The sequence below is a fragment of the Papio anubis genome, chromosome 12, assembly GCF_008728515.1.
Source record: "Papio anubis isolate 15944 chromosome 12, Panubis1.0, whole genome shotgun sequence".
Taxonomy (NCBI): Eukaryota; Metazoa; Chordata; class Mammalia; order Primates; family Cercopithecidae; genus Papio; species Papio anubis.
This window is the reverse complement of record NC_044987.1, coordinates 25,969,224-25,995,109: the sequence shown is the minus strand read 5'-3', so window position 1 is coordinate 25,995,109 and position 25,886 is coordinate 25,969,224. Positions and strand designations below refer to the sequence as shown.

Here is a 25,886-nt window from a genome sequence, read left to right as displayed (position 1 = left end):
TTCAACCCAAGAAAACCATCTAGTCTATATTAGAGGCCTTCATTCCTTTTCATTAGTTCATTAATAAAATATATTAATATTTTCCTTTTGTGGGTGAAACTGGTTTGGATCTCTGAAATCTAAAGCCATGTCAATGCCCAACTTGAAGTCACATAGGAACCCTTGAACTTATACGAACAAGCCACATGTAATCAAGCTCAGTTTCTCCACAGTATTTAATGGTCCTGGAGGACACTCAAAACAGCATTAAAAAATAGAGAGATTTTGGTTCTGCTAATATAGTACATGTCCTGAAACTAAATCTACTAAAGACATTTTATAGTCCCAACCTGCAGATTTACTGAGAAACTGTGTACAGGTAGCAGCAAAAAAGTGTTCCAACCTTGTAATACTGGAATGCCCTGTAGAATCAGTCTTTGTATTGTCTCCACTTACTACTAAGATTTGTAAGCATTTGCCAAAGCCTATTTTTTTTTTAAGTTCTGTGTTTATAAATACCAGAGCAGTTAGCTGTTCTGACCTGCCAATATCAGATTCCTCATGACCTCACTTTCTAAAATTTAAGACCTAAAGCCACTTGCTCTAGCCATGTCAGTTGTTTTGGTATCCTAATTCTACACCTAATATATATCTCAAGATTCTAAACACAGCACCAAACCTTGGGTTTTGAGGAGGTTTCAGTAAATTATACCTTTTTGGATCCACCCAGATTTAGAACTGAGAGAAAAAGAGCCATAGGAATAGGGTAGAGATCAGAATTTCAGGTTCGTTACTGATAAAACTATTGGAGAAGATGGCTTAGGAGTAAGGTCCAAATAGGCTTGCTCATGCTCTCCAGTCCCCACAACCCAATCTATATATTGAGACAGCCTGGCTGAGGAAGAATTGGGCCCTACAAAGCAAATACCCTAACCCAGGGTTAAGAGTAGAGAGAGAAGGAAAGAAAGTGACTAATGCTTATCTCCTTTTAATAGATTAGTTTCATCCAGTCGGGAAACATGGGTCAAGGGATGTCACCCCTAACCATGGAAGAAGAATGAATTCAGGGTTGAAGGAGAAGCTTGAGCATTATGCTAGGATAGTTTCCTCCACGAGGAAACATGAAGCATGCATGATGTTTGTTCCCCTCCCCCAACATCTACCACATGACTGGCCTCTGTTATTTGTATGATACTGGTTCTACTGTTTCTAAGTATGTGATTAAAATGTACATTGTTCTTTTAATACATATGTTCTCTCTGTTTAGGTCCTTCTGTATGATCCACTCTTTGACTGGACCATGAATCCTTTGAAAGCGTTGTATTTACAGCAGAGGCCAGAAGATGAAACTGAGCTTCACCCTACTCTGAATGCAGATGACCAAGAATGCAAACGAAATCTCAGGTGAGCAGTATTTTAAGAAGGTCCTGCCAGTTGTTCAGATTTTCTTATTCCCAAGGCCTTTAAACTGTTCACCTCACTGAAACTTTTGTGTTTTTGTCCTTAGTGATATTGACCAGAGTTTCAACAAAGTAGCTGAGCGTGTCTTAATGAGACTACAAGAGAAACTGAAAGGAGTGGAAGAAGGCACTGTGCTCAGTGTTGGTGGACAAGTGAATCTGCTCATACAGCAGGCCATGGACCCCAAAAATCTCAGCCGACTTTTCCCCGGATGGAAAGCTTGGGTGTGATCTTCAGCATATGAATTACCCTTGTATTCAGCCTTTAGAAATTATATTTTAGCCTTTATTTTTAACCTGCCAACATACTTTAAATAGGGATTCATATTTAACTAAGAGAACTATTGTGGGTTTTTTTTGAATGTTGGTTTTAATACTTGGTTTAATCACACCACTCAAAAATGTTTTGATGGTCTTAAGAAACATCTCTGCTCTCACTCTTTAGAAATAATGGTTATTCGGGCTGGATACAGCAGCTCACGCCTGTAATCCCGGCACTTCGGGAGGCTGAGGTGGGCGGATCACAAGGTCGGGAGTTCGAGACCAGCCTGGCCAGTATGGTGAAACCCCATCTCTACTAAAAATACAAAAATTAGCCGGGCATGGTGGTGGGCACCTATAATCCCAGCCACTTGAAAGGCAGAGGCAGGAGAATCTCTTGAACCTGGGAGGTGGAGGTTGCTATGAGCCAAAATCATGCCATTGAACTGTAGCCTGGGTGACAAGAGCAAAACTCTGTCTCCAAAAAAAAAAAAAAAAAAAAAATGGATTTGGATTTTTCCTAGTAAGATCACTGTGTTACTAAATAATGAAGCTGTTATGGAGAACAAATTTCAAAAACACAGTGTAGTTACTATTTTTTTAAGTGTGTATTGAAACTTCTCATTCTATTCTCTTTATCTTTTAAGCCCTTCTGTATTGTCCATATGTGTTATCTTTCTGTGATACCTTCATATATTGCCTTCTAGTTCATGAATTCTCTTGTCAGCTGTATATAATCTCTTTTACCCTATCCCTTGGGATTCTTCTTTCAGAAATTGTTTTTCATTTCTAATTATGCATCATTTTTTCAGATCTCTGTTTCTTGATGTCATTTTTTAATGTTTTCTTTTTATGTCACTAATTATTTTAAATGTCTGTACTTGATAGTCACTCTAATAGTTCTATTAAATTTAGTTCCTGCTGTTTATATCTGTTGATTTTTGTATTTGATAGACTTTATCCATTTTTGTCTTTTTGAAAATTGAGTTTATTTTCAGCAAGGCTTTATCTATGGGAATCGTGAGTCTCTGTTTATGTCATGTTCCCAGGGCTGTTGCTGACACATGCCCATTCTTATTTTAAATTTCTTGGCTTTAGGGTTTCCATACCTGAAGTGTAGCATAACTTACTGATAGGAGATTTCTCAGGCCAAGGCAGACATACTTCCTCATCTCCCTGTGCTAGTGGGCAGAATATTTGATTGATGCCTTTTTCACTGAGAGTATACGCTTCCATGTGTCCCACCTTTATGGTAGGGGTGGAAGGAGGTACATTTAATTCCCACTGCCTGCCTTTGACAAGTCCTGGGTTCTTTAGTCCCCATATAGATGTCGAAGCTAAAAGCCATGGGTTAATGAACTGGCAAATTGTTCTAAGACAGCTATAGCATCAGCTCACATATTTACCTCTCTGGTTTTTCATTCCCTTCCTTTTTTTTTGAGACAGAGTCTTGCTCTGTCACCCAGGCTGGAGTCAGCTCACTGCAACTTTCACCTCCTGGGTTCAAGCGATTCTCCTGCCTCAGCCTCCTGAGTAGCTGGGACTATAGACGTGTGCCAACATGCCTGACTGAGTTTTGGAATTTTTAGTAGAGATGGAGTTTCACTGTGTTAGCCAGGATGGTCTCGATCACCTGACCTCGTGATCCACCTGCCTCTGCCTCCCAAAGTGCTGGGATTACAGGTGTGAGTCACCACACCCGGCCTCATTCCCCTCATTTGTGACCATAACGATTTCCCCTTACTTTCTTGTAAGTTCTGGTATGTATTTAAAAGAATGTTTTCTACATTTTATCTAGCATTTCTCTGTATTCTGTTGGAAGGGAAGGGCTTAGGTATCTAGTTTGATACACAGCTAGAAGTGGAACATTTCTCTGTCCCCCAACTGTCATCATATCAGATAAACATCAGATAAAAAGCCACCTGAAAGTAAAACTACTGACTCATGTATTAGTGAGTATAATCTCTTCTCCATCCTTAGGAAAATGTTCATCCCAGCTGCAGAGATTAACAAATGGGTGGTTGAGCTTTCTCCTCGTATTTGGACCTTAAAGGTTATATAAATTTTTTTCTTAGGAAGAGTTGGCATTTCTTTTTACTGCCAATGGCAGGCACTCATTCATATTTGATCTCCTCACATTCCCCTCCCCTAAAACCAATCTCCAGAACTTTTTGGACTATAAATTTGTTGGTTTGATTTCTGGAGAACTGTTCAGAATATTACTTTGCATTTCAAATTACAAACTTACCTTGGTGTATCTTTTTCTTATAAGCTGCCTAAATGAATATTTGGTATATATTGGTAGTTTTTACTACTATAGTAAATCAAGGAAACGCAGTAAACTTAGAATGTCTTTAAGAAAGCCCTGAAGTCTTCATGGGTGGAATTAGAAATTATCAACTAGATAATAGTATAGTTAAATGAATTTGTAGCTAATTCTTGCTAGTTGATGCATCCAGAGAGCTTTGAATAACATCATTAATCCGCTCTTTAGCCTTGCATGGTATGCCATAAGGCTCCTATTCTGTTCAAGTATTCTAATCAATGGCTTTGAAAAGTTTATCAAATTTACATACAGATCACAGACGTAGGAGAAATAACTAATTCACAGATGACAGAATTAAGATTATAAAAGATTTTTTTTTGTATTTTTAGTAGAGACGGGGTTGCCATTGCATTCCAGCCTGGGCAACAGAGCGAGACTCTGTCTCAAAAAAAAAGGTTTGGCAAGCTGGAACACTTTCTGCAAATGACTTAGAAAACTGCCAAGGAAAAATGAGGAGTAGTTAGATTTTGAAAATATTAATCATAGAATATTTGTTGTATGCTAAGTCACTGACACATATTATATGCAGCATCTCTGATCTTTGCCTTGCAAGATTAGTGATATCCCAATTTACTGCTGGAGAAATCAAAATTTGGAGAAATAAGTTGTCCAAGGCAAGAAGATAGTAAATAAGTACAAGTGTAATATGGACAATATCTAACATGAAAAGATTTCAGGTGAAAAAAATCTGGGGTTTGCCAGTCAGTTGCTCAAAAGGTCAATGAAAACCAAATAGTGAAGCTATTAGAGAAGCTAATAAATTATAGACTGCTTGAACAGTTGTGTCCAGATTAAGGGAGATAATAGCCCTCCCACCCTACTTTGTGTAGGTCATACCTCCCCAAAGTGTCTTCCTAATCAGTAGGTTCACAAAAAACTCTTGGTCGTTATAGTATATGCCTAAAATGTATGTATGCACTTAGGAATGTTAAAAATTTAAATATGGTCCAAAGCAAATAAAAGCAAAGAGGAAAAACTTTGGACATCTTAAAGACTAGAATAGTCTTTTAAAAAGTAGAAAGCCAGTATATTGGTTTGAAATATAGAGATGTGTCCCAATTTCAAGTATTTTAATTGCACCTTAATGAAATTATCTATTTTCTATAGATTTATTTTAGTACTATTGATTGTATTACTTTACTGTTACCTGAATCTATTATAAAGTGTTTTTGAATAAATAATTCTAAAAGCATATACTAAGACTCATTCACTTTATTCAAATATTTGTGTGTTCTGTGTGCCAGGCATGGGACTCGTTCCTAAGGAGAAAGCAGTGAGCAAGGCAGCCATAGTCTGCCTATCTAAAGCTCCCAATCTGAGGAGGATAGGCAACTGACGATGCAGTGTGAACCAGGGAGCCTACCGCACAGCCAGTCTGATAATGTTGCATCTCAGTTTAAGTATCCTAGTAGTGTTTCTTAATCGCCTCCTGACAAAAAGGCAAATATCAGTGTTCTTTCTTTGGGCCTAGAAAGTGATCTAGTTGACATTTCTAGCCTAAAAGATCTGTACTAGAATATGACAAGTGCAAAGATCCTGGTATCCTAAATGCAAAGGTTTTTTACTTGTTTATCATATTTTTAAAATAAATTCAGTCCTCTTCAGAGTTTTAGGCTCTTTTGCCTAGATTTTAACAAACTGAATTTTGCATGAATATAGTGGAGTCAGTTTCCACAAAGATTATAATGACTCAGAATTTGGTAAGTAAGGAGATCTCATAATAGACATTTATCCTCTGAAAAATCCCTTTGCCATTAAAAGTACAGCATACATAGTTTTATGTACAACAGTATGTAGAAATATATACTTTCATTGTGTATGATCCAAAAGCAGTGGTTCTTAAAACCAGGGGTGATTTTGCTGCCTCACTTGATATTTTCAAAATAAAATAGTTATTTTGATGGGATTAAAATGGTATGTCTCATTTTAATTTGTACCTCACTAATTATTAGGGAGATTAAACTTTTTAGTATATGCTTGTTAGTCAGTATGATTTTCTCTTTGATGAATTGCCTGTACATATTCTTTGCTGATATTTCTACTGATCCTTTGTTGGATTACATAACATCTTAGCTAACATCTTTTCTGATTCTGTGGCTTGTCTCTTCATTCTCTTAATGGAGTTTTTTTGGTTGACAGACATTTTTATTAGTGTGTTCATTTATGGTTAAATCTTTCAGGTAGGGATTTTCCCCCCGTTCCTAATGTCACTCAGCTAAGTTTTAGTTTTCCTTGCAGAGACCTTGCATAGTTTTCCTACGTTGATTCCTAAGCACTTTATTTTTTTAATGTTCTTATAAAGGACTTTTTTTTTCATAAGTTTTTCCTAATTATTACTGTTAGAATTAAAATTAGTTTTTACATATTGATTTTTCTATCCAGTAACCACAGTAACCTCTTTTAATTCTTTCTAGAAATATATCTGGATTCTCTTGGATTTTCTATGTATATAATCATATCATCTAGGAGTAATGGTGGAAATGGAATTGTTGGATCATATTCCAATCCCATACTGTTTGCTTTTTATTTTTTTCCTTTACTGGCTAGGACCTCTCTTTAGCACAATCATTGGTAGAATGTTGGGACATTCTGTCCTACGCCTCGTGTCAAAGATAAAAATGTTAGTGTTTACCTTTAAATTTACTGTTTGCTGCAGGGTTTGATTTTTTTCTTTAATGTGTATATTTCCCTTATCAGATTAAAGAAGTTCTTTTCTGTCCCTAGGTTGCTGTGAGGTTTTATTACAGATGGTGAATTTATACAGTTTATCTGTGTTTACTGATGATGATTATTTTCCTTGAATGTTAATGTAAACTACACTGTTTGATTTTCTAAGGTTAAATCATCTTATACTCCTAGTATAACCTCAGCTGATCCATTTTATCTATTGCTTTATTTTGTTTGCAAACATTTTGGTTAGTGTTTCCAAGTGGGATTTCCTTTCCAGCATTTCTTGAGAAATTTTGTTTTTCCAAATTTTGAATCCCAAGAAAAATCAGTAACAAAATCAGGAAAATAGGAAAGATATTATAATTCTCCCGTGAGAATTAAAGCTTAGCAATCAACATAAGACACATTGCTGATTTGAAGGAATGCAGTGACACAAAGAGCACTGAACACTGAGACACAGTATTAAAGGTTAAGGTCAGTATTCCCATACTGGGACAGAAACATATAGGAGAGAAGTGGTCATGATCTTGCGTATAGTTCTTGCCCTGATATAAGTGTGTGTTCATAGCTGGTATACTACTAATGGTGAGTCACTTAAAAAACACACACAGAACAAAATATACCATCTCATTTTTAAGTATACAGTTCAGTAGCGATATAATGATACAGTGGTTGTTGTGCAACCAACCTCCAGCACTCCTTTAACCTTACAAAACAAATTCTATACCCATTCAACAACTCCCCATTCCTCTATTCATCCAGCCTCTGGGAACCACTGTTCTACCTTCTGTCTCTGAATTTGACATTCCAGGTACTGTACCTTTTATAAGTAGAATCATGCAATATTTGTCTCTTTGTGACTAGCTTATTTCACTTAGCATAATGTCCTCAAGGTTCATCTATGTTGTAATATATTGCAGAATTTCCTTCCTTTTTAAGGTTGAATAATATTCCATTGTGTGTGTGTATATACTGTATATATTTTGTTTATCCATTCATCCATCAATGGATACCAGAGTTGTCTCTGCCCTTTGACTATCGTGAATATTGTCACTATTTACATAGGTATACAAATATGTCTTCAGAACTCTTTTTTCTTTATACCCAGAAATGGAATTGTTGGATCATATAGTCATTCTATTTTTAACTTTTTAAGGAACCACCATAGTTTTTCCACAGTGGCCGAACCATTTTACAACTCCACCATCAGTGCACAAGGATTCCAATTTCTCAACATCCTTATCGATACTTGTTATTTTCTGTTTTTATGTCTGAGTAGCAAACATAATGGGTGTGGGTGACTCTTAAAAGTAAAAGCATTGTATATTTTACACCAATCCTATAAATGGTATTCTAAGAAGTTTTGGAAACAGAAGATGTCCTTCAATTGACGGTTCCAAAACCTGATTCTGTGTATTGTTAGCCTTGTTAGGAGATGGTAATGTTAGGTTACTTGAAAGCTACCCAAAATGTTCCCTACTGTAGTGTTTGAATATTTAATATAAACTTCTAGTCCTTCGTAAATACTACTAAACCTTATTCGTTCATTCATTCATTCATTCCTAGATGGAGTCCCGCTTTGTTGCCTAGGCTGGAGTGCAGCAGCACTGTCTCAGCTCACTGCAACCTCTGCCTCCCAGGTTCAAGTAATTCTCCTGCCTCAGCCTCCGAGTAGCTGGGACTACGGGTGCCCACCACCATGTCCAGCTAATTTTTGTATTTTTCATAGAGACAGGGTTTCACCATGTTGGCCAGGCTGGTCTCAAACTCTTGACCTCAAGTGATCTGCCCGCCTCAGCACCCCAAAGTGCTGGGATTACAGGCGTGAGCCACTGTGCCTGGCCAATAATTCTTATTTCTTAAAAAATGTTTTTAGATTTCCATGATTATCAGAGTTGCAAAGGTTTTAAGAGAGAAAAAGGAAAATAGCTGCTTGCCAGATTTATTTTAAATCACTGCAGTGTAAAGCATCATGGACAAGTGGACCTCATAGGCATTTCAAACATGAAAAGGACAAAAACACAGAAAATAATTGTGGTAAGTCAGTGGCATCTACAAAATAATATCAATTCTGCAAAAACTCTTCATAATATTAGAATAACCCATTTTATGAAGCCAGCATACTCATATCAAAACTACACAGAGAATTACAAGAAAGATGCCAGGATTATACCTGTAATCCCAGCACTTTGGGAGGTCAAGGCAGCAGATCACTTTAAGTCAGGAGTTCAAGACCCGCCTGGCCAACATGGTGAGTCCTCATCTCTACCAAAGATTTAAAAATACATATATTTGCCAGGTGTGGTGGTGCATGCCTGTAATCCCAGCTACTTAGGTGGCTGAGGCACAAGAATCGCTTGAACCCAGGAGGCAGAGGTTGCAGTGGGCCGAGACGTGCCACTGAACTCCAGCCTGGGTGACAGAGTGAGATTCTGTCTCAAAAAAAAATTACAAGAAAGAAAACTAAAGATCAATATCCTCCATGAACACTTATATAAAATTCCTCACAAAATATTAGCAAATCAATTCTATCAATATAAGAGGTAAATCATGACCAAATGGCATTATTCCAGATTGACTCAATCAGTGTAACTAAATAAGCCATATGATCATGCCAGTAGTGCAGAAAAAGCTTGTGAGAAAATTCAATACTTATTCATGATAAAACTCATCAAACTAGGAATAAAAGACATGTGACAAAGGACATCTGTAAAAAACAGCTCACATCATATTTAATGAGGAAAACCTCGGTTATCTCCAAAGATCAGGAACGAGGCAAGGATGCCACTCTTACCACTTCTATTCCACATTGCGCTGGAGCTTCTAGCCATGCAGTAATGTAAATAGAAAGCAATAAAAGACATACTGTTTGAAAAGGAAGAAGTACAGTTATCTTCCTTTGCACAAGATAAACATCTATATGTAGAAAATCCTAAAGATTCTGTATTTTTTTAATTCTAGAATTAACAGTGTCACATGGTAAATGTCAATATACAAGACATCAACAATATTTCTATATAGCATCAATACCAGTCTGAAGTTGAAATTTTAAAAAAATAGCATCAAAAATATGAAACGATTGGGCATATAAAATATGTATATTACCAAATTACAAAAATTAGCCAGGGGTGGTGGTGCATACCTGTAATCCCAGCTACTGAGAAGGCTGAGGCAAGAGAATCGCTTGAACCCGGGAGGTGGAGGTTGCAGTGAGCTGAGACTATACCACTGCACTCCAACCTGGGTGACAGAGAGAGACTTCATCTCAATAAATAAATAAATAAATAAATAAAAGAAAAAGAAAAAGAAATACAAGGTGATATTGCCATAAAGATAGACACACAGATTAATGGAGCAGGACAGGGAGTCTAGAAAGAGACCTACATAGTGATTACTGATTTTCAGCAAAGGCTTCAAGGTAACAGAGAAAAGATGTCTTTCCAATAAATGGTGCATATCCATATTCAAGAAAATGAATCTCAAACCTTCCCTCACTACATACAATAATTAACTAGAAATGGATCATATATTTAAATGTGAGAGCTAAATTTTGCAGAAGAACTTTATGACCTTGGTTTAGGCAAAGATTTCCTAGATAAGACACTAAAAGCAGGAACCGGTGAAGAAAAAATGGTAACTTGGGCATTATTAAAATCTCTTTGTCATCAAAAGACATTGTTAAGAAAATGAAAACACAAGCCACAAACTGGCAAAACAGTATGTGATAAAGGATTTGGTTTTAGAATATATTTTTTAAATCTTTCAACACAAAAATAAGGAGATACACACCTAATTAAAAATTGCCCAAAGATTTGAACAGACACTTTGGTGAAGAAGATATTAAAAATGGCAAGTTAGAAATCCTCATCATCACTAGTCATTGGGGAAATGCAAATTAAAATCACAAAAAGATGTCATTCACTGTTATACATCCTCTAGAAAAGCAAAATTAAAACATCAGACAATATCAGTTTATAAAAACCAAGTGGAGCAACTGAAAGTTATTTACTGCTGGTGGAAATGCAAAATAGTATAGCCACCTTAGAAAGCAGATTATAAAATAAACTGATGCATAGATTGCAAAAATTGTCTCCCATTCTGTAGGTTGCCTGTTCACTCTGATGCTAGTTTCTTTTGCTTTGCAAAAGCTCTTTAGTTTAATTAGATACCATTTCTCAATGTTGGCTTTTGTTGCAATTGCTTTTGGTGTTTTTGTTATGAAGTCCTTGCCCATGCCTATGTCCTGAATGGTACTGCCTAGGTTTTCTCCTAGGGTTTTTATGGTTTGGGGTTTTATATTTAAGTCTTTTTCTCCCCCCAACCAAGATGGAGTTTCGCTCTTACGCCCAGGCTGGAGTAAAGTGGCGAGATCTCGGCTCACTGCAACCTCCACCCCACAGGTTCAAGCGACAGTCCTGCCTCAGCCTCGTGAGTAGCTGGGATTACAGGCCCCCACCACCATGCCTGGCTAATTTTTGTATTTTTAGTAGAGACAGGGTTTCGCCATGTTGGCCAGGCTGGTCTTGAACTCCTGACCTCAGGTGATCCACCCACCTCAGCCTCCCAAAGTGCTAGGATTACAGGTATGAGCTACCGCGCCCAGCCACATTTAAGTCTTTAATCCATCTTGAGTTAATTTCTGTGTAAGGCGTGAGGAAAGGGTCCAGTTTCATTTTTCTGCATATGGCTAGCCAGTTTTCCCAGCACCATTTATTTAATAGGGAATCTTTTCCCCATTGCTTTTGTCAGGTTTGTCGAAGATCAGTTGGTTGTACATGTGTGGTGTTATTTCTGAGGTCTCTGTTCTGATCCATGGGTCTATATGTCTGTTTTGGTACCAGTACCATGCTGTTTTGGCTACTCTAGCATTGTAGCACAGTTTGAAGTCAGGTAGCGTGATGCCTCCTGCTTCTAATATCCAGAATCTACAAGGAACTTAAATTTACAAGACAAAAACAACCCCATCAAAAAGTGGGCAAAGGATATGAACAGACACTTCTCAAAAGAAGACATTTATGCAGCCAACAAATGTATGAAGAAAAGCTCAACATCACTGATGATTAGAGAAATGTAAATCAAAACCACAATGATACCATCTCAGAATGGCGATTATTAAAAAGTCAAGAAACAATAGATGCTGCTGAGGCTGTGGAGAAATAGGAATGCTTTTACACTATTGGTGGGAATGTAAATTAGTTCAACCATGGTGGAAGACAGTGTGGCAATTCCTCAAGAAGCTAGAACCAGAAATACCATTTGACCCAGCAATCCTACTACTGGGTATATACCCAAAGGGATATAAATTGTTCTACTATAAAGACACACACACATATGTTTATTGCAGCACTATTTACAATAGCTAAGACTTGGAACCAACCCAAATGCCCATCGACGATAAACTGGATAAAGAAAATGTGGCACATATACACCATGGAATACTATGCAGCCAGAAAAAAGAACAAGATCATGTCCTTTACAAGGGACATGGATGAAGCTTGAAGCCATCATCCTCAGCAAACTAACACAGGAACAGAAAACTAAACACCACATCTCACTCATAAGTGGGAGGTGAACAGTGAGAACACGTGGACACAGGGAGGCAAACAACACACACTGGGGCCGTGGGCAGGTGGATGGCAAGGGGAGGGAGAGCAGTAGGACAAATACCTAATGCCGCAGGGTTTAAAACCTAGATGATGGGTTGATAGGTACAGCAAACCACTATGGTACATGTATACCTATATAACAAAACTGCACGTTCTGCACATGTATCCTGGAACCCAAAGTAAAATAAAACAAACAGTTAAACGTATACTTATTGTTCATCAGAGCAATCCCACTCTCAGGTATTTCCCAAGAGAAATTAAAACATGTCCCCATAAAGATTTGTGCATGAGGCCAGGCGTTATGGCTCACACCTGTAATCCCAGCAATTTGGGAGGCCGAGGTGGGTAGATCACCTGAGGTCAGGAGTTCGAGACCAACCTGACCAACATGAAGAAACCCTGTCTTTACTAAAAATACAAAAAAAAAAAAAAAAAATAGCCGGGTATGGTGGCAGGTGCCTGTAATCTCAGCTACTTGGGAGGCTGAAGCAGGAGAATTGCTTGAACCCAGGAGGCGGAGGTTGTGGTGAGCCACGACTGCGCCACTGCAGTCCAGCCTGGCAACAAGAGCAAAACTCCGTCTCAAAAAAAAAAAAATTAGCTGAGCGTGTTGGCAGGTGCCTGTAATGCCAACTCCTTGGGAGACTGAGGCATGAGAATTGCTTGAACCCCAGAGTTGCAGTGAGCCGAGACTGTGCTACTGCACTCCAGCCAGGGCAACAAAGTGAAACTGTGTCTCAAAAACAAACAAACAAAAACTTGTGTATGAATGTCGATAGCGGCTTTTTTTAATGGCCCCAACCTGGAAACAACCAAATGTCTATCAGCTGGTGAATGAATAAACATATTATGATATGGAACACTAGTCATTAAACAAGGAATGAATTACTGATACAACATGGATGAATCTCAAAAGCATTATGCTAAATGAAAGAAGTGGGACAAAAAAATACCACATACTATATGATTTCATTTATATAACATTCTAGAAAAGGCAGAATTTTAGTGATGGAGAGATTAGTGGTTGACAGGGGCTTAAGTTGAAGTGAGTCAGTTAACTACAAAGATGCACAATTTGGGGGTCATGGAAATGTTTTACATATTGTGGAAATTACAGTAATGCATATATTTGTCAAAACTCATCAAGCTGAACACTCAAAATGGGTAAACTGTATGTAAATTTTATCTCAATAAATCAGATTTTTAAATTAAATCTATTATTAAATAATAGATTTTCTGGCTGATTTGTTTTTATACTTGAGGTATAAACATTGGTCTATTAGGATTATGGACAGTTTTTTAAAGATACAATGTGCTAAGTGTCATGATGGGTAAAAGTACAAGGTGCTTTGGGGAACATATAGTAATTCAGACTGGAGAGTGTGGTGGACTCTGTTCCTTTGACCCAGCAGTCATCTCCAGTCCTTTATTCCTTCCACTGTGGAGGCTGAAAGACAGATTTTTGCTTTTCTAGCTTCTTTTAGCCAAGGGTGCCCCTGTGACCCGGTTTTGTTCGGCGACGCCTAAGGTGACTTAGGCAGGGGCTTCTAGTAAGGCTTTTGCTTTTCTGATAAAAGGAGAACTTGCTATGGTGCCCCTTTTCTGTCTATCATGGACATGATGTCTGGAGTTTTCACAGCCATCTTACAACCATAAGAGAACATGCTCAAACACAACAAGCCACATATTAAAGATGGTAGAGCAAAAAGGTAGAAAGAGCCTTGCTATGTGATGGCATCGTTAAATAGCTGAACAAACGTAACTTGTGGAATAGCCTATTGGAGGAAAACAGTCCTCTTTGTTTAAATCACTATTAATCAGATTTTTTTTGTGTTAATTCCAGCCAAATAAACATGGTTGGCCCTCATATCTGAGGGTTCTGCATTCACAGACTCAACCAACTGTATATAAAAAATATCTGAAACATAAAAAATACCAATATAACAATTAAAATAACACAGATTTTAAAGCAATATAGTATAACAACTATTTATATAGCATTTACATTGTATCAGGTATTACAAGTCATCTGGAGACGCCTTAAACTAATATAGGAGGATGTGTATAGGTTATATGTAAACATGACACTGTTTTATGTAAGGGACTTGAGCATCCGCAGATTTTGGTGTCTGTGCGAGCCCGGAACAAATCCCCTGGGGATGCCAAGGGACAACCACACTCACCAATATTCCATAGAATATCGGGAAAATGGTATTGGAGGAACTGATGAGGGAGCATTTCATACAGGGCAATCAGCTGGTGGGAAGACAGAATCGTGCATTTACAAAACTGAAAACTTCAATATGGCTGGGTTATAGAGTGCAAATGAAGATGATGGAATATTAATAGTATGGGGATGGAAAGTGGAGAAAGGTGAGTCTGGAGAGGTGAAGAGGGGCAAGATCATTGTAATAGTCTGTTCTCTCATTGCTTATAAAGAACTACCTGAGACTGGGTAATCTATAAAGAAAAGAGATTAAGTTGGGTCTGGTTCCACAGGCTGCACAGGAAGCATGGCTGAGGTGGCCTCAGGAAACTTACAATCATGACAGAAGGTGAAGGGGAAACAGGCAAGTCCTACAAGGCTGGAGCAGGAGGAAGAGGGCAAAGGGGACACGCTACACACTTTTAAACAACCAGATCTCGTGAGAACTCACTATCATGAAAACAGGAAGAGGGAAACCCACCCCCATGATCCAATCACCTCCCACCAGACCCCTCCTCCAACACTGGGGATTACAATTACATGAGATTTGGGCGGGGACACAAATCCAAACCATATCACTCATCAAGGACATTGTAACTATATTTAAAAGTTTGGATTTAACCTGGCTGCCATGAGGTGACACTGAAGTGTTTTAAGTGAAGAAAATTAAATACATTTGTATTTAGAAAGATCACTTTGGCTGTGGTGTGGAAAACAAGACCTGAGTCAAAGAAACCAGTTAGCAAAAGATGATGGTAGCATGGTCTATGTTTGTGACAGCACAGATGAAATACATGAATTCAGCAGGTATTTACGTGATGATATTAGTATGTGAACTAACAAAAGATTGGATTGTCATGTCAGACTCACATAAAGATTTCATTCAGTATGAAGTTTTACAAATAATTTCAATGATACAGGGAATTGAGGCTCAGAAAAGGCAGAGAAAGGTCTGGGACAGCTGGACTGTGGAGCTTCAGCCACACTGAACATGGGTTATCTGGCCTAGAATAACAGATTAGGTCTCCAGTAAAGGTTTTGTGGGTTTGCATTACACAGAGCAGGGATATTTAAATCACAAAACGTCTCAATTTGATACCCCATGGAATCATATAGGTTAAATAACATTCTTCAGGAAGCCATGCCTCAGAAATCCATAGCTCCTGGGTTTATTTAAGTAACCCTTACTCAGGGTCAGCCTGCTAAGGAACTTCTACACAAGGACAAATAACATTAGATATACCTAGAAGTTCCCTTGACAAGGTGAAGGGAGCACAGGCCAGCTGCTTTACTTTCTTACTCCTTAAGCAGGGCTTGGTGATAAATGTTACATGGAATGTCTTGGAGAGTAAATAGTCATGGATATAGTTTCTCAAAAAGGGATAATATCTGACAGATTTCATGGGGGAAGGTTATTTGCTGTGAATGGTCAGATCTAGCAGACACAGTAGATACCCATTACATGAGACATTTGGGAATTATCTCCAGCAGATTTGAAAAGCACAAGTAAGTTACACAGCAAGAGCCCTCATCTCAACGTCACCTAATTCAGTTGCCCAAATGCTTCTCTCTCAGCCCACACTGATGATACTGACTATGGTATACTATGGTACGTCACTCAAGGTAGAGAAGTTCCCTATGAACTTGGGCCTTGTTCATGAATGAGTTGGCTCAAGCTAAAACTGGATTGATGCCTTACTACAGCCCCACTTAGGTATAGCCCTAAAGAACAGTGGTAAGGGAAAATCCTAGTGGGCAAAGCTTTGAGCACTATACTTGGTCATTCACTTCTTATTGAGCAAGAAGTAGCCTTAAGGAGAGATATACATGGATTCTTGGGCAGTGGCCAACAGTTTGACTCATTGGTCAGGTACTTAACTCGGAAAGGGCAAAATCAGATCAGAGACAAGGAAATCTGGGAAATGTCATAACGATTGACTTATAAGGTGTGGATCTTCACTTATCACTTTTATGCTTACCAGAGAGCATCCACTACAGAAGACACACTGAACCACCAGATGGATAAGGTGACTTTGGCACTGAGGGCCAGCCAACATGCTCTTGGCCACCCTAGTCCTTATGCAATTAGCTCATGTACAGAAGAGTCATGATGGCATGGATGGAAGCCAAGGGCCCAAAATCATGGGCCTTTTCTCAGAAAAACTAATCTAGCTGCTTCCACTGCTGAATGACACTTGGCCTTGATATGGCACCATCATTTGAAAAGACCAATCAGTTATTTGGTGGCAACATGATTATAACAGACCCATTCTTATTTGGACATTGCAGTAATTCATTCCTAACAGGGATTGCTACTTGGTCCAGGTATGGATTTGCCTTTCTTGACCATGGTGGCTCTATCAGAACCACTATCTAAGGACCTATAAAATGCATGATTTACTATTATGTGCTTTCTGACCAAGGGACCAATTTTACAGTAAAGAAATTTTAAAAATGAGTATATGACCATGGAAAACACTAGTCCTATCATATGCCACACAATCCAGAAACTATTAGAGTGTTAAATTGGCCTGTTAAAGAGTAACCTAAGGTTCTAGCTTGAGTAGGACATGCAGCTAGGTTGGAGCATTTTCCTCCAGGATCTGATATATACATTGAATCAAGGGCCATTATATGGTGCTCTGTCTAAATAACTTAAATAGGGTTATGACATATGGGTCCAAGAACCAAGGGATGGAAATAAGGTTGGCCCCTCTCACCACTACTCTCAGTGATCCCTTGGGAATTTGTGCTTCTTGTTCCTACAAGTTGAGACTCAGCAGAACTGAGTCCATGTAGCCACTGGTTACATGTTATCCTCCCTGTATCCAGTGAGGGAATGGCTCCCCTGGAGGTCACAATAAGGATTCCACTGAACCTAAAGCTATGATTGCTGTCTGGTCATGTTTGGCTCCTCATGCTGGTAGATAAATACCTGGTTTCTCCGTCCACTAGCAGGACAATTCTGAAGTGCATTCTGTATGGTTCCTCAGAGCATTCCTAGCAAACTGAGGCCTGGATACCCACAGCAATAACCCATTCTTAACACAAATGTTTTTTGGCTTTTCTCCCTTCCATTTCTCTAATTTCTAATTTCTCTAATTTCTAATTCTCTAATTTCTAATTTGTGTTTTCTGGGATCATCTCCTAAATAAACTATCTGTACCAATGTCTTATGGTTTCCTTTGAAAGGAACCAATAAAATTGTTCCTTTTCTCTTTGTGTTGATTTTAAATGTATTCACAAATTTTGTGATAGTTTTCCTTTTAAGAGATAGAGCTTAATTCCCCTCTCCATAAGTATAGGCTGGACTTGATGCATTTCTAATTAATAGAATAGGGCAGAAGGGATGGTGTGTGGCCTCTGAGTCTAGGTCTTAAAAGGCATTGTGGCTTCCTCCTTGCTCTCTCTCTCTCTCTCTCAGGTTGCTTGCTCAGCCATGTTATGAGGGCACTCAAGCTATCCTATGGGGAGGTCTATGTATCAAGGAATTGAGGCCTCCTGCCAACAACTGTTCACGTGTGCCGTCTTGTAGGCAGATTCTCCAACCCAGTCAAGCTTTCAGCTGACTGCAGCCCTGGCCAAAATCTTTATTGCAACCTCCTGAGAGACTTCAAGCCAGAGCCACCCAACTAAACCACTCCCAGTTTCCTAACCCTCAGAAACTGAACGAGATAAAAACTTTTGGTGCTTTAAGCTGCTGTCTTGGGGTAATTTATTATGCAGTGATAAAAAACTAATTCATTGCTCTAACCTGGAAGAAAGGGAACGGGAATCCAAAGAATTGTATTGCATGCAGAGTAGTGAAGGCAAATCGTAGGCCCCAAAAAACTGAGATTAGGGGAATGATCTAGAAAGGAAAATGAAAAAAGGAAAGCGCAACATTGATGAAAGCAAGTAAAGAGAAAAATGTAAACAAGGAAAGATAAACAACATTACAAAAGAAACGAAAGAAATAACTATGACATAAAATAGGCAGTAACTAAGTATGAGAGAAACAGAATTGCAAAGACAACTATAATGAGTAAGCAGACAGAGAATCAAGAGGAAGAAAGAAAAAAGTTCAGTGAAGAAAAAAAACGGAGTAATGAGAGGATAAAAGTGAGAGATGGGGGAAGAAGCAAGGCACACTTGGATATGGGATAAAGGGACCGAAAGCTCTGCCTTCCGTGATTGCACTAAATGCCTCAAGTAAACATGCAAAATAATCAGTCTGAAGCTTCTTGCACCTAAATGTAGTCTCTTTACTTAAGTGTAACTGTTAGAATACTACAGTTTCTCAGAATACTAGGAACAATTTCTATATTTGCCATGATCATTGTATTCAGTCCAGTGTTCTACTTCTGCTCAATTTTCCTTACTTAACTGAGCTAGATTCTGTGCCCAGAATATATACACAAGTTATTCCAGTCAGAATACACTATCCCTTGACTATAACTGATGGATGGAGGGCTCAAAGGTCTATAACTCAGAATAGAAATAAAGTACTTTATAGTCCATAAGTAGAATCAGGCGTTAATCTAGTTACATTTGGTTCTTGATAAACATTTTCACAATAAGTATGATCTGGTGTTCCCATTTGCATTTTTGATATATCTCCTCCATAGTCATATATGTTTTTCTGTGCTTCATCAAACCTGAATCCTAAAGAGAAGTGACAAATGATTAGAAAGATACCAGATATAATAAGATGTTCATTCAAAATGCTACTGTGTGTCAGTCTGTTCCACATTCCTTTTCATCACTCTTAAAGCAAATATCTTCACCTGAAACCAGAAATGCTCCAAATTTCTGAGTTCATCCCACTTTCACTCCCACATATCACTGTCCATCCCTACAAAAGGCTCTGCAGGACCTGGGTTTTAGGTCTGATCTACTAGTAACTAACTGTGTAATTTGGGACAAATTATTTAACCTAAGTCTTAGTGTTCTCATCTGTAAAATGGGGATAATAACTGCACCTGCTTCATCATATTCCTGCAAGAATTAAATGTGACAGTGCATGTAAAGAACTTAGAGCATCTGGCATTTAGTTGGTGCTCTGTAATTAACTATTAGCTAACTTCTTTATTCACAAAGGGAGAGATGCCCTTTTCCTCTCAAGAGCTCATGTTTCTAAATCTTCTCTTGCTTCTTGAAGAAGTGACACACATTCTCCTCTTTTCTAATGCCAACATCTTCAACGTATCACCTTCACTGACTGCAGTTATGTAAATCTCCACTACTTAAAATAATTTTCACTTGCTCTTGTGCTCCTTTCAACTACCATCCTATATCTTTCACTTCTGTTGTCTAGGCTGGAGTGCAGTGGCACAATCACACAGCCTCCACCTCCTGGGCCCAAACGATTCTCCCGCCTCAGCTTCCCAAGTAGCAAGGACTACAGATGCATGCCACCATGCCCTGCTGACATTCTATTTTTTGTAGAGTGAGAGTCTCTCTCTGTTGCCCAGGCTGGTCTTGAACTCTTTGCCTCAAGCAATCCTCCAAACTTGGCCTCCCAAAGTGCTGGGATTATAGGCATGAGCCACTGTGCTGGGTCTCTGTGCTGATTTAAATATGTAAAAGATCACTATCTACTGTGCAGGAAGGGAATGGAGAGGCACTGGTTTGGAGGCTATTGCAGAAGCCTGTAGAGGGATGAAGGCAACTTGGGCTGAGTGGGTGGCAATGAGCTGGAAATAGGTGGACTGGTAAATACTAAGGATAGCTCATAGTTATGGAGTATGCATTATGAGATAGGGACTATTCTAAGCTCTGAGCATGATTATCTCATTTTCTCACAACCTATGTGCCAGGTACTACTGTTATTATTTTACCGATGAGGAAACTGAGCTAGTAACTTGCCCAAGATCATACAGCCAGTAAAGAGTGGAGCCAAAAATCAAACCCAGCCACTCTGAATCAAGACTCCACAATCCTTTGGGAAGCCAAGATGAGCAGATCACATGAGTCCAAGAGTTCAAGACCAGCCTGGGCAACATGGCAAAATCCCATCTTGACAAAAATACAAAAATTAGCTGGGCATGGTGGTGTGTGCCTATGGTCCCAGCTACCCAGGAGGCTGCAGTGGGAGAATCGTTTGAGCCTGGGAGGCAGAGGCTGCAGTGAACTGAGATCTGGGCCACTGCACTCCAGCCTGGGCAACAGAGTGAGACCCTGTCTCAAAACAAAAACAAAAACAAACAAACAAACAAAAAACTCCACAATCCTAACCTCTTTGCTTTACTGCTTCTCCTATCTGCTACTAGGACAGAACTCATACACCATCATGAGGCTTTGGCTATGTTAAAATTATTGGCGTTTCTGGGGTCTGATGACACTCTTCTTCAACATGCTGGCTTTCACTTTCAGCATTTCAGTACTGCTAACTACTGGCAGAACAATAGTGGCCTAGAATCTAAAAACTATTTTCAACATTTTGAGGCATTTATTTTACCAAATGAAGTCTGCTCATGAAAAATCATTACTAAAACTATAAGTAACTGTTTTTTTTTTTCCCTCTGTTACCCAGGCTGGAGTTTAGTGGTGCAATCTTGGCTCACCGCAACCTCCACCTCCCTGTTCAAACAATTCTCTTACCACAGCCTCCAGAGTATCTGAGATTACAGGCATCTGCCACCATGCCCAGCTAATTTTTGTATTTTTAGTAGAGTCAGGGTTTCACCATGTTGGCCAGGCTGGTCTTGAACTCCTGACCTCAAGTGAGTCGTCTGCCTCAGCCTCCCAAAGTGCTGGGATTACAGGTGTGAGCCACCGTGCCTGACTAGTAACTTTTAAAATAGGATTCATATTTTGGCCACGTGCAGTGGCTCTCGCCTGTAATCCCAGCACTTTGGGAGGCCGAGGCAGTCAGATCACAAGGTCAGGAGATCAAGACTGTTCTAGCTAACATGGTGAAACCCCATCTCTACTAAAAATACAAAAAATTAGCTGGGCGTGATGGTGGGCACCTGCAGTCAGGCTGAGGCAGGAGAATGGCATGAACCCGGGAGGTGGAGCTTGCAGTGAGCCGAGATTGCACCACTGCACTCCAGCCTCGGCGACAGAGTGAGACTCCGTCTCAAAAAAAAAAAAAAAGGATTCATATTTTTAAAATCATTTTATTCAACCTTAAATAATATAGGACATTTCCCTCTATTCCCAAATAGCAATCTTACATACAAAGGTAAAAATGACTTGACAAATGCATCTAAATTTATATACTATGCAGATTACTGAAAGGTTAAATGCCTAGAAATACGTGTGTGGAATGCATTTTTTGTTCACGAGAATTTCCTATAAGGTACTGCTAAAAATCACCTACCTTTGAAATTAGCCGAAGAGTTGCTTGTAGCAATTTCCTTCCAGCTGGCAATGTACCTAAGCACATTATGTGAGCATTCATTAAATTAAACCGATTCATTAGTACATACTTAGACTACGTCTAAAATTCTTTTGAGAAATCTTAGATTAATGATGGCATGTTCACTAGCCTCCATGTGTAATTCTCATGACTTTCCCACCTCCTAGTAGCTCACATCCAGCTAAGAACCTTCAGGACAAGGAGTTGAAGGAGGTATAAAAATGGTGCCCACCATCTGCCATACTTAGTGTTCTTTCACCTCCCTCTAGCATGCCTCCTCATTTTATCCTATGAATTCCTGCAAAATCATGTCCTCAGCTGAGTGTTTACGAAGATGTTAATTAATAACATCTAAATTTAAAGCATGGGCAGAAGACTCTCCTGGAGACAACAACAAAAACTTTCTCCTTGGTTCTGGATTGCCAGATCCACTGTCTCTGATATATGAAGGGAAATTTAAAGTGTCTAGTTTCTGAGCTCATTAGAACAGCAGTGCTGTCTTTTCAGTGTCCAGAACACGTAAGAGATACATTCAGGTAGGGTAAATGCAGCTGTCACCTTAGCTCCTGAACAGAGACTGAAAATAGAGAGAACAGGGTTGCCTGAGAAGAGGTGGAATAGGGAAGAACAAGGTACGACCTTCTGTGAGGATGATGGAAAGCACCAAGAGGCAGGTTTCCTAAGACTTACTTCACCTTAGGCTCCATATTCCACTTTCCTAAGCTGCCTTTACAACTGCACCCACTTTAATCAAAAAATCAGGTCAGGATTTGGTTACAGTAGGTGCTGAAAAGGAGCTAGCACAGAGAGGTGGAGAATTAGAATCGTCATGTAATTGGCCCGGTGTGGTGACTCACGCCTGTAATCCCAGCACTCTGGGAGGCCGAGGCAGGTGGATCACGAGGTCAGGATATTGAGACCACCCTGGCTAACATGGTAAAACCCCATCTCTACTAAAAATACAAAAAATTAGCCAGGCATGGTGGTGCACGCCTGTAGTTTCAGCTACTCGGGAGGCTGAGGCAGGAGAACGGCCTAAAACCTGGAAGGTGGAACTTGCAGTGAGCTGAGATGGCGCCACTGCACTCCAGCCTGGGTGACAGAGCAAGATCTCAAAAAAAGAAGCAAAAAAAGTTGTCATGTAATTCAGAAAACACTGTGATTTTCTTTTCTTTTTCTTTGTGTTTTTTTTTTTTTTTTTGAGATGAAATCTCGCTCTTGTCCCCTAGGCTGGAGTGCGATGGCGTGATCTCGGCTCACTGCAACCTCTGCCTCCCGGGTTCAAGCAATTCTCCTGCCTCAGCCTCCCAATAGCTGGGATTACAGGCGCCTGCCACCACGCCCGGCTAATTTTTGTATTTTTAGTAGAGACCGGTTTTCACCATGTTGGCCAGGGTGGTCTCGAACTCCTGACCTCCGGTGATCTACCTGCCTTGGCCTCCCAAAGTGACACTGTGATTTTCTAATTATTTATTCCATTTGAATTCTTTTTACTTCTGTCAACCCTGGGCTCCTGAAGTTTTTTGCAGTAGGAAGGTATATACTTCCAACAGTATTTAATACTTCTTTTTATAGAGACAAGGTCTCACTCTGTCTCCCAGGCTGCAGTGCACTGGTGCCATCATGGGTCACTGCAGTCTTAAACTCATGGGCTCAAGTGATCCTCCTGCTTCAGCCTCCTGAATAGATGGGACCACAGGTGCATGCCACCACACCTGGCTAACTTTTTAATTTTTTGTAGAGATGGGGTCTCGGTATTTTGACCAGGCTGGTCTTGAACTCTTGGGCTCAAGTGATCCACCTACCTTGGCCTCTCAAAGTGCTGGGATTATAGACATGAGCCACTGAACCTGGCCTGTCCAACAGTATTTAATTACAATCAGATGTGTCTGAATTTGGCTCCTTCTCACTACTGCTACCCCTTGGTGCTCTGCGAACTTCCTTCAATGGCCTTAAATAGGATACTGCCGGGTGACTTAAATGAAAGGATGCAGGACAAGAGCAGGTGGTATAAACTCCTTCCACAATCTCTCAGTAGGCAATTCAGTTTGGTTTGACCTTAAATTTTAGCAGACTTTGAGCTTTCAGTGGTTGCTCAGGAGCACTATAAAGACTCACCCTGCTTGCTTGGATTTATACACAGAAAAGACTTTCATGCCACCACCTTCAAGAAACCAAGATAAAAGACCTTGATCGATAGTATGCTGAGCCCTGACAATCTGGGGCACAAACACATACCATAGCTAGGCCCATCACTGTCCCTGCTTTATCCAAGATTAGCACATGACTTTTATTCCATTATTTTAAAAAGAACTTCACATAAAGAACATACCAGCAGTAATTGATAAGAAATCTAAGTTTTACAAAAATCTAAGTTTTACAGACAGAGAAGCAAGTCTGATGATAGCATTACCATGCTGTTTATATCACACAGCTGATCTTTCTCACTAAGAAATTTGTAGAAATTTTTAGAAAATAGTTACAGAATCAAGTGTGTGTGGACTCTACAATGAATCCCTTTGTTAAATTACAAATTTAACACTTTAAGAGCTCAGAAAAAGTCCCTAGCCAGAGAGGTCACAAAACTACATATCTTAGAAATCAAAGGAGCAGCTTCAGATATAGATACTATCCGTAACAGACATAGGCACAGAGCTCTCACTAACAGAATATCAGGAAATTACTTAGTATTTTCTAGCTGGTGATTGCTTAATAGGTATGTCACAATTCACTTGCTGTTTGAAAAACATGATGATCCTGGAAGAGGACCATCTGAATATCCATTCGGATGAATGCATGAATGCCAGCAAGAGCCACGGTAGCTGTCCTGTGGCATTGTGCATAACTCCGTGATGGTGATGTGAGGACTGTTCTAGTTTCTAAACATCTGCAGTAACATAGCTCTGGATACAGGAATTTGCAACAGTACTCATTAGTGTGTTTGAGTCCACAAGTGAAACTGGCTCTATCCATTCTTCCAAATGATAATAATAATGTTCGGTTAATAGTTGCAGTACACATCTGAAGATGGACATGGCTTCATCTCAGGAGAGCATCGGTCTGTCGTAACACACTAGCACAAAAGCCTTTGGGGAGAAACTGGCTGTTATCACTAAATATCAGTGTTCAAGGCATCTATGCCATTCTAATTGTCCAACTATAGAAAAATGTCCATAGACTTTAAAGGATACTTTCCAAGGAATTAGGGGTTACCAATTCTCTAGAAGGGACAAATGTCAGACTTTTAAATTTTCATCAAACAAGATGTCACCCCAAGCCAGTTACAACTATCTAGAGGTCTACAAAGGTCAAACGGAGTAGTAGACTGTGGAGACCATAAATGCGCTGGAAAGAAGGGGCTAATGCCTAATGTCTGCAGTTAGCTAGGAGAAGGCCTTTGCAAAGTTTAGTCTTACTGAGATAATCAGTGTTTGTGGCCAAGTAGTGCTACTGAAATATACCCAGATAATCACACTTGAAATTTCATCTGAAATGTTTGTTGTTCAAGGCTCAATGTAAAACTTTGCTAAGGTTCACATTGATGGTACAAAATTACAAGTATCCTCAGCTTAGAAAATAAACTGATAGAAGTTATACATAACTTGGAAACAAGGTATTTGCATTTTTTTAAATGGAAATTTTCAGTTGCTCTTATCATCTGAAAGCTAGGTATATCCATCCCACTCCTACATGCTATGAAGAAATCGCTTCAAGTCTTACTGGTTTATTCTGTTTTTTGTTTGTTTTGTTTTTTGTTTTTGTTTTTGAGACGGAGTCTCGCTCTGAGATCCCCAGGCTTTAGTGCAGTGGCGTGAACTCGGCTCACTGCAAGCTCCGCCTCCTGGGTTCACGCCATTCTCCTGCCTCAGCCTCCCGAGTAGCTGGGACTACAGGCGACCACCACCTCGCCCGGCTAATTTTTTGTATTTTTAGTAGAAACGGGGTTTCACTGTGTTAGCCAGGATGGTCTCGATCTCCTGACCTCATGATCCACCCGCTTCGGCTTCCCAAAGTGCTGGGATTACAGGTGTGT

The 25,886-nt window shown here is 39.4% G+C and overlaps 2 protein-coding genes across 16 annotated transcripts in view; one reads left to right on the top strand and one right to left on the bottom strand.

Annotated features, from left to right (window-relative positions):
- Window positions 1-5,220, top strand: part of ATM (ATM serine/threonine kinase) — a 134,177-nt gene extending 128,957 nt beyond the window's left edge. For 7 of the 9 annotated variants that reach the window (XM_031652990.1, XM_031652987.1, XM_031652991.1 and 4 more), the window contains 2 exons: window positions 1,247-1,383; window positions 1,487-5,220. In XM_031652990.1, the coding sequence (XP_031508850.1) occupies window positions 1,247-1,383; window positions 1,487-1,670 (321 nt within the window). In that variant the 3' untranslated portion in view covers window positions 1,671-5,220. The remainder of the gene's footprint in view (window positions 1-1,246; window positions 1,384-1,486) is intronic. The other 2 variants (XM_031652989.1, XM_021926505.2) reach the window with 1 other exon arrangement.
- The window catches only part of C12H11orf65 (chromosome 12 C11orf65 homolog), a 152,594-nt gene that overhangs the window by 58,795 nt on the left and 67,913 nt on the right, over window positions 1-25,886 (bottom strand). For 4 of the 7 annotated variants that reach the window (XM_009187206.4, XM_003910649.5, XM_021926510.2 and 1 more), the window contains 2 exons: window positions 21,815-21,870; window positions 18,732-19,152 (listed from right to left, as the gene is read on the bottom strand). The exons of the other annotated variants lie outside the window; for them this stretch is intronic. In XM_009187206.4, coding sequence (XP_009185470.2) covers window positions 18,998-19,152; window positions 21,815-21,870 — 211 coding nt within the window. In that variant the 3' untranslated portion in view covers window positions 18,732-18,997. Of the gene's footprint in view, window positions 1-18,731; window positions 19,153-21,814; window positions 21,871-25,886 lie in introns of those variants that run through there. 7 annotated transcript variants of the gene reach the window in all.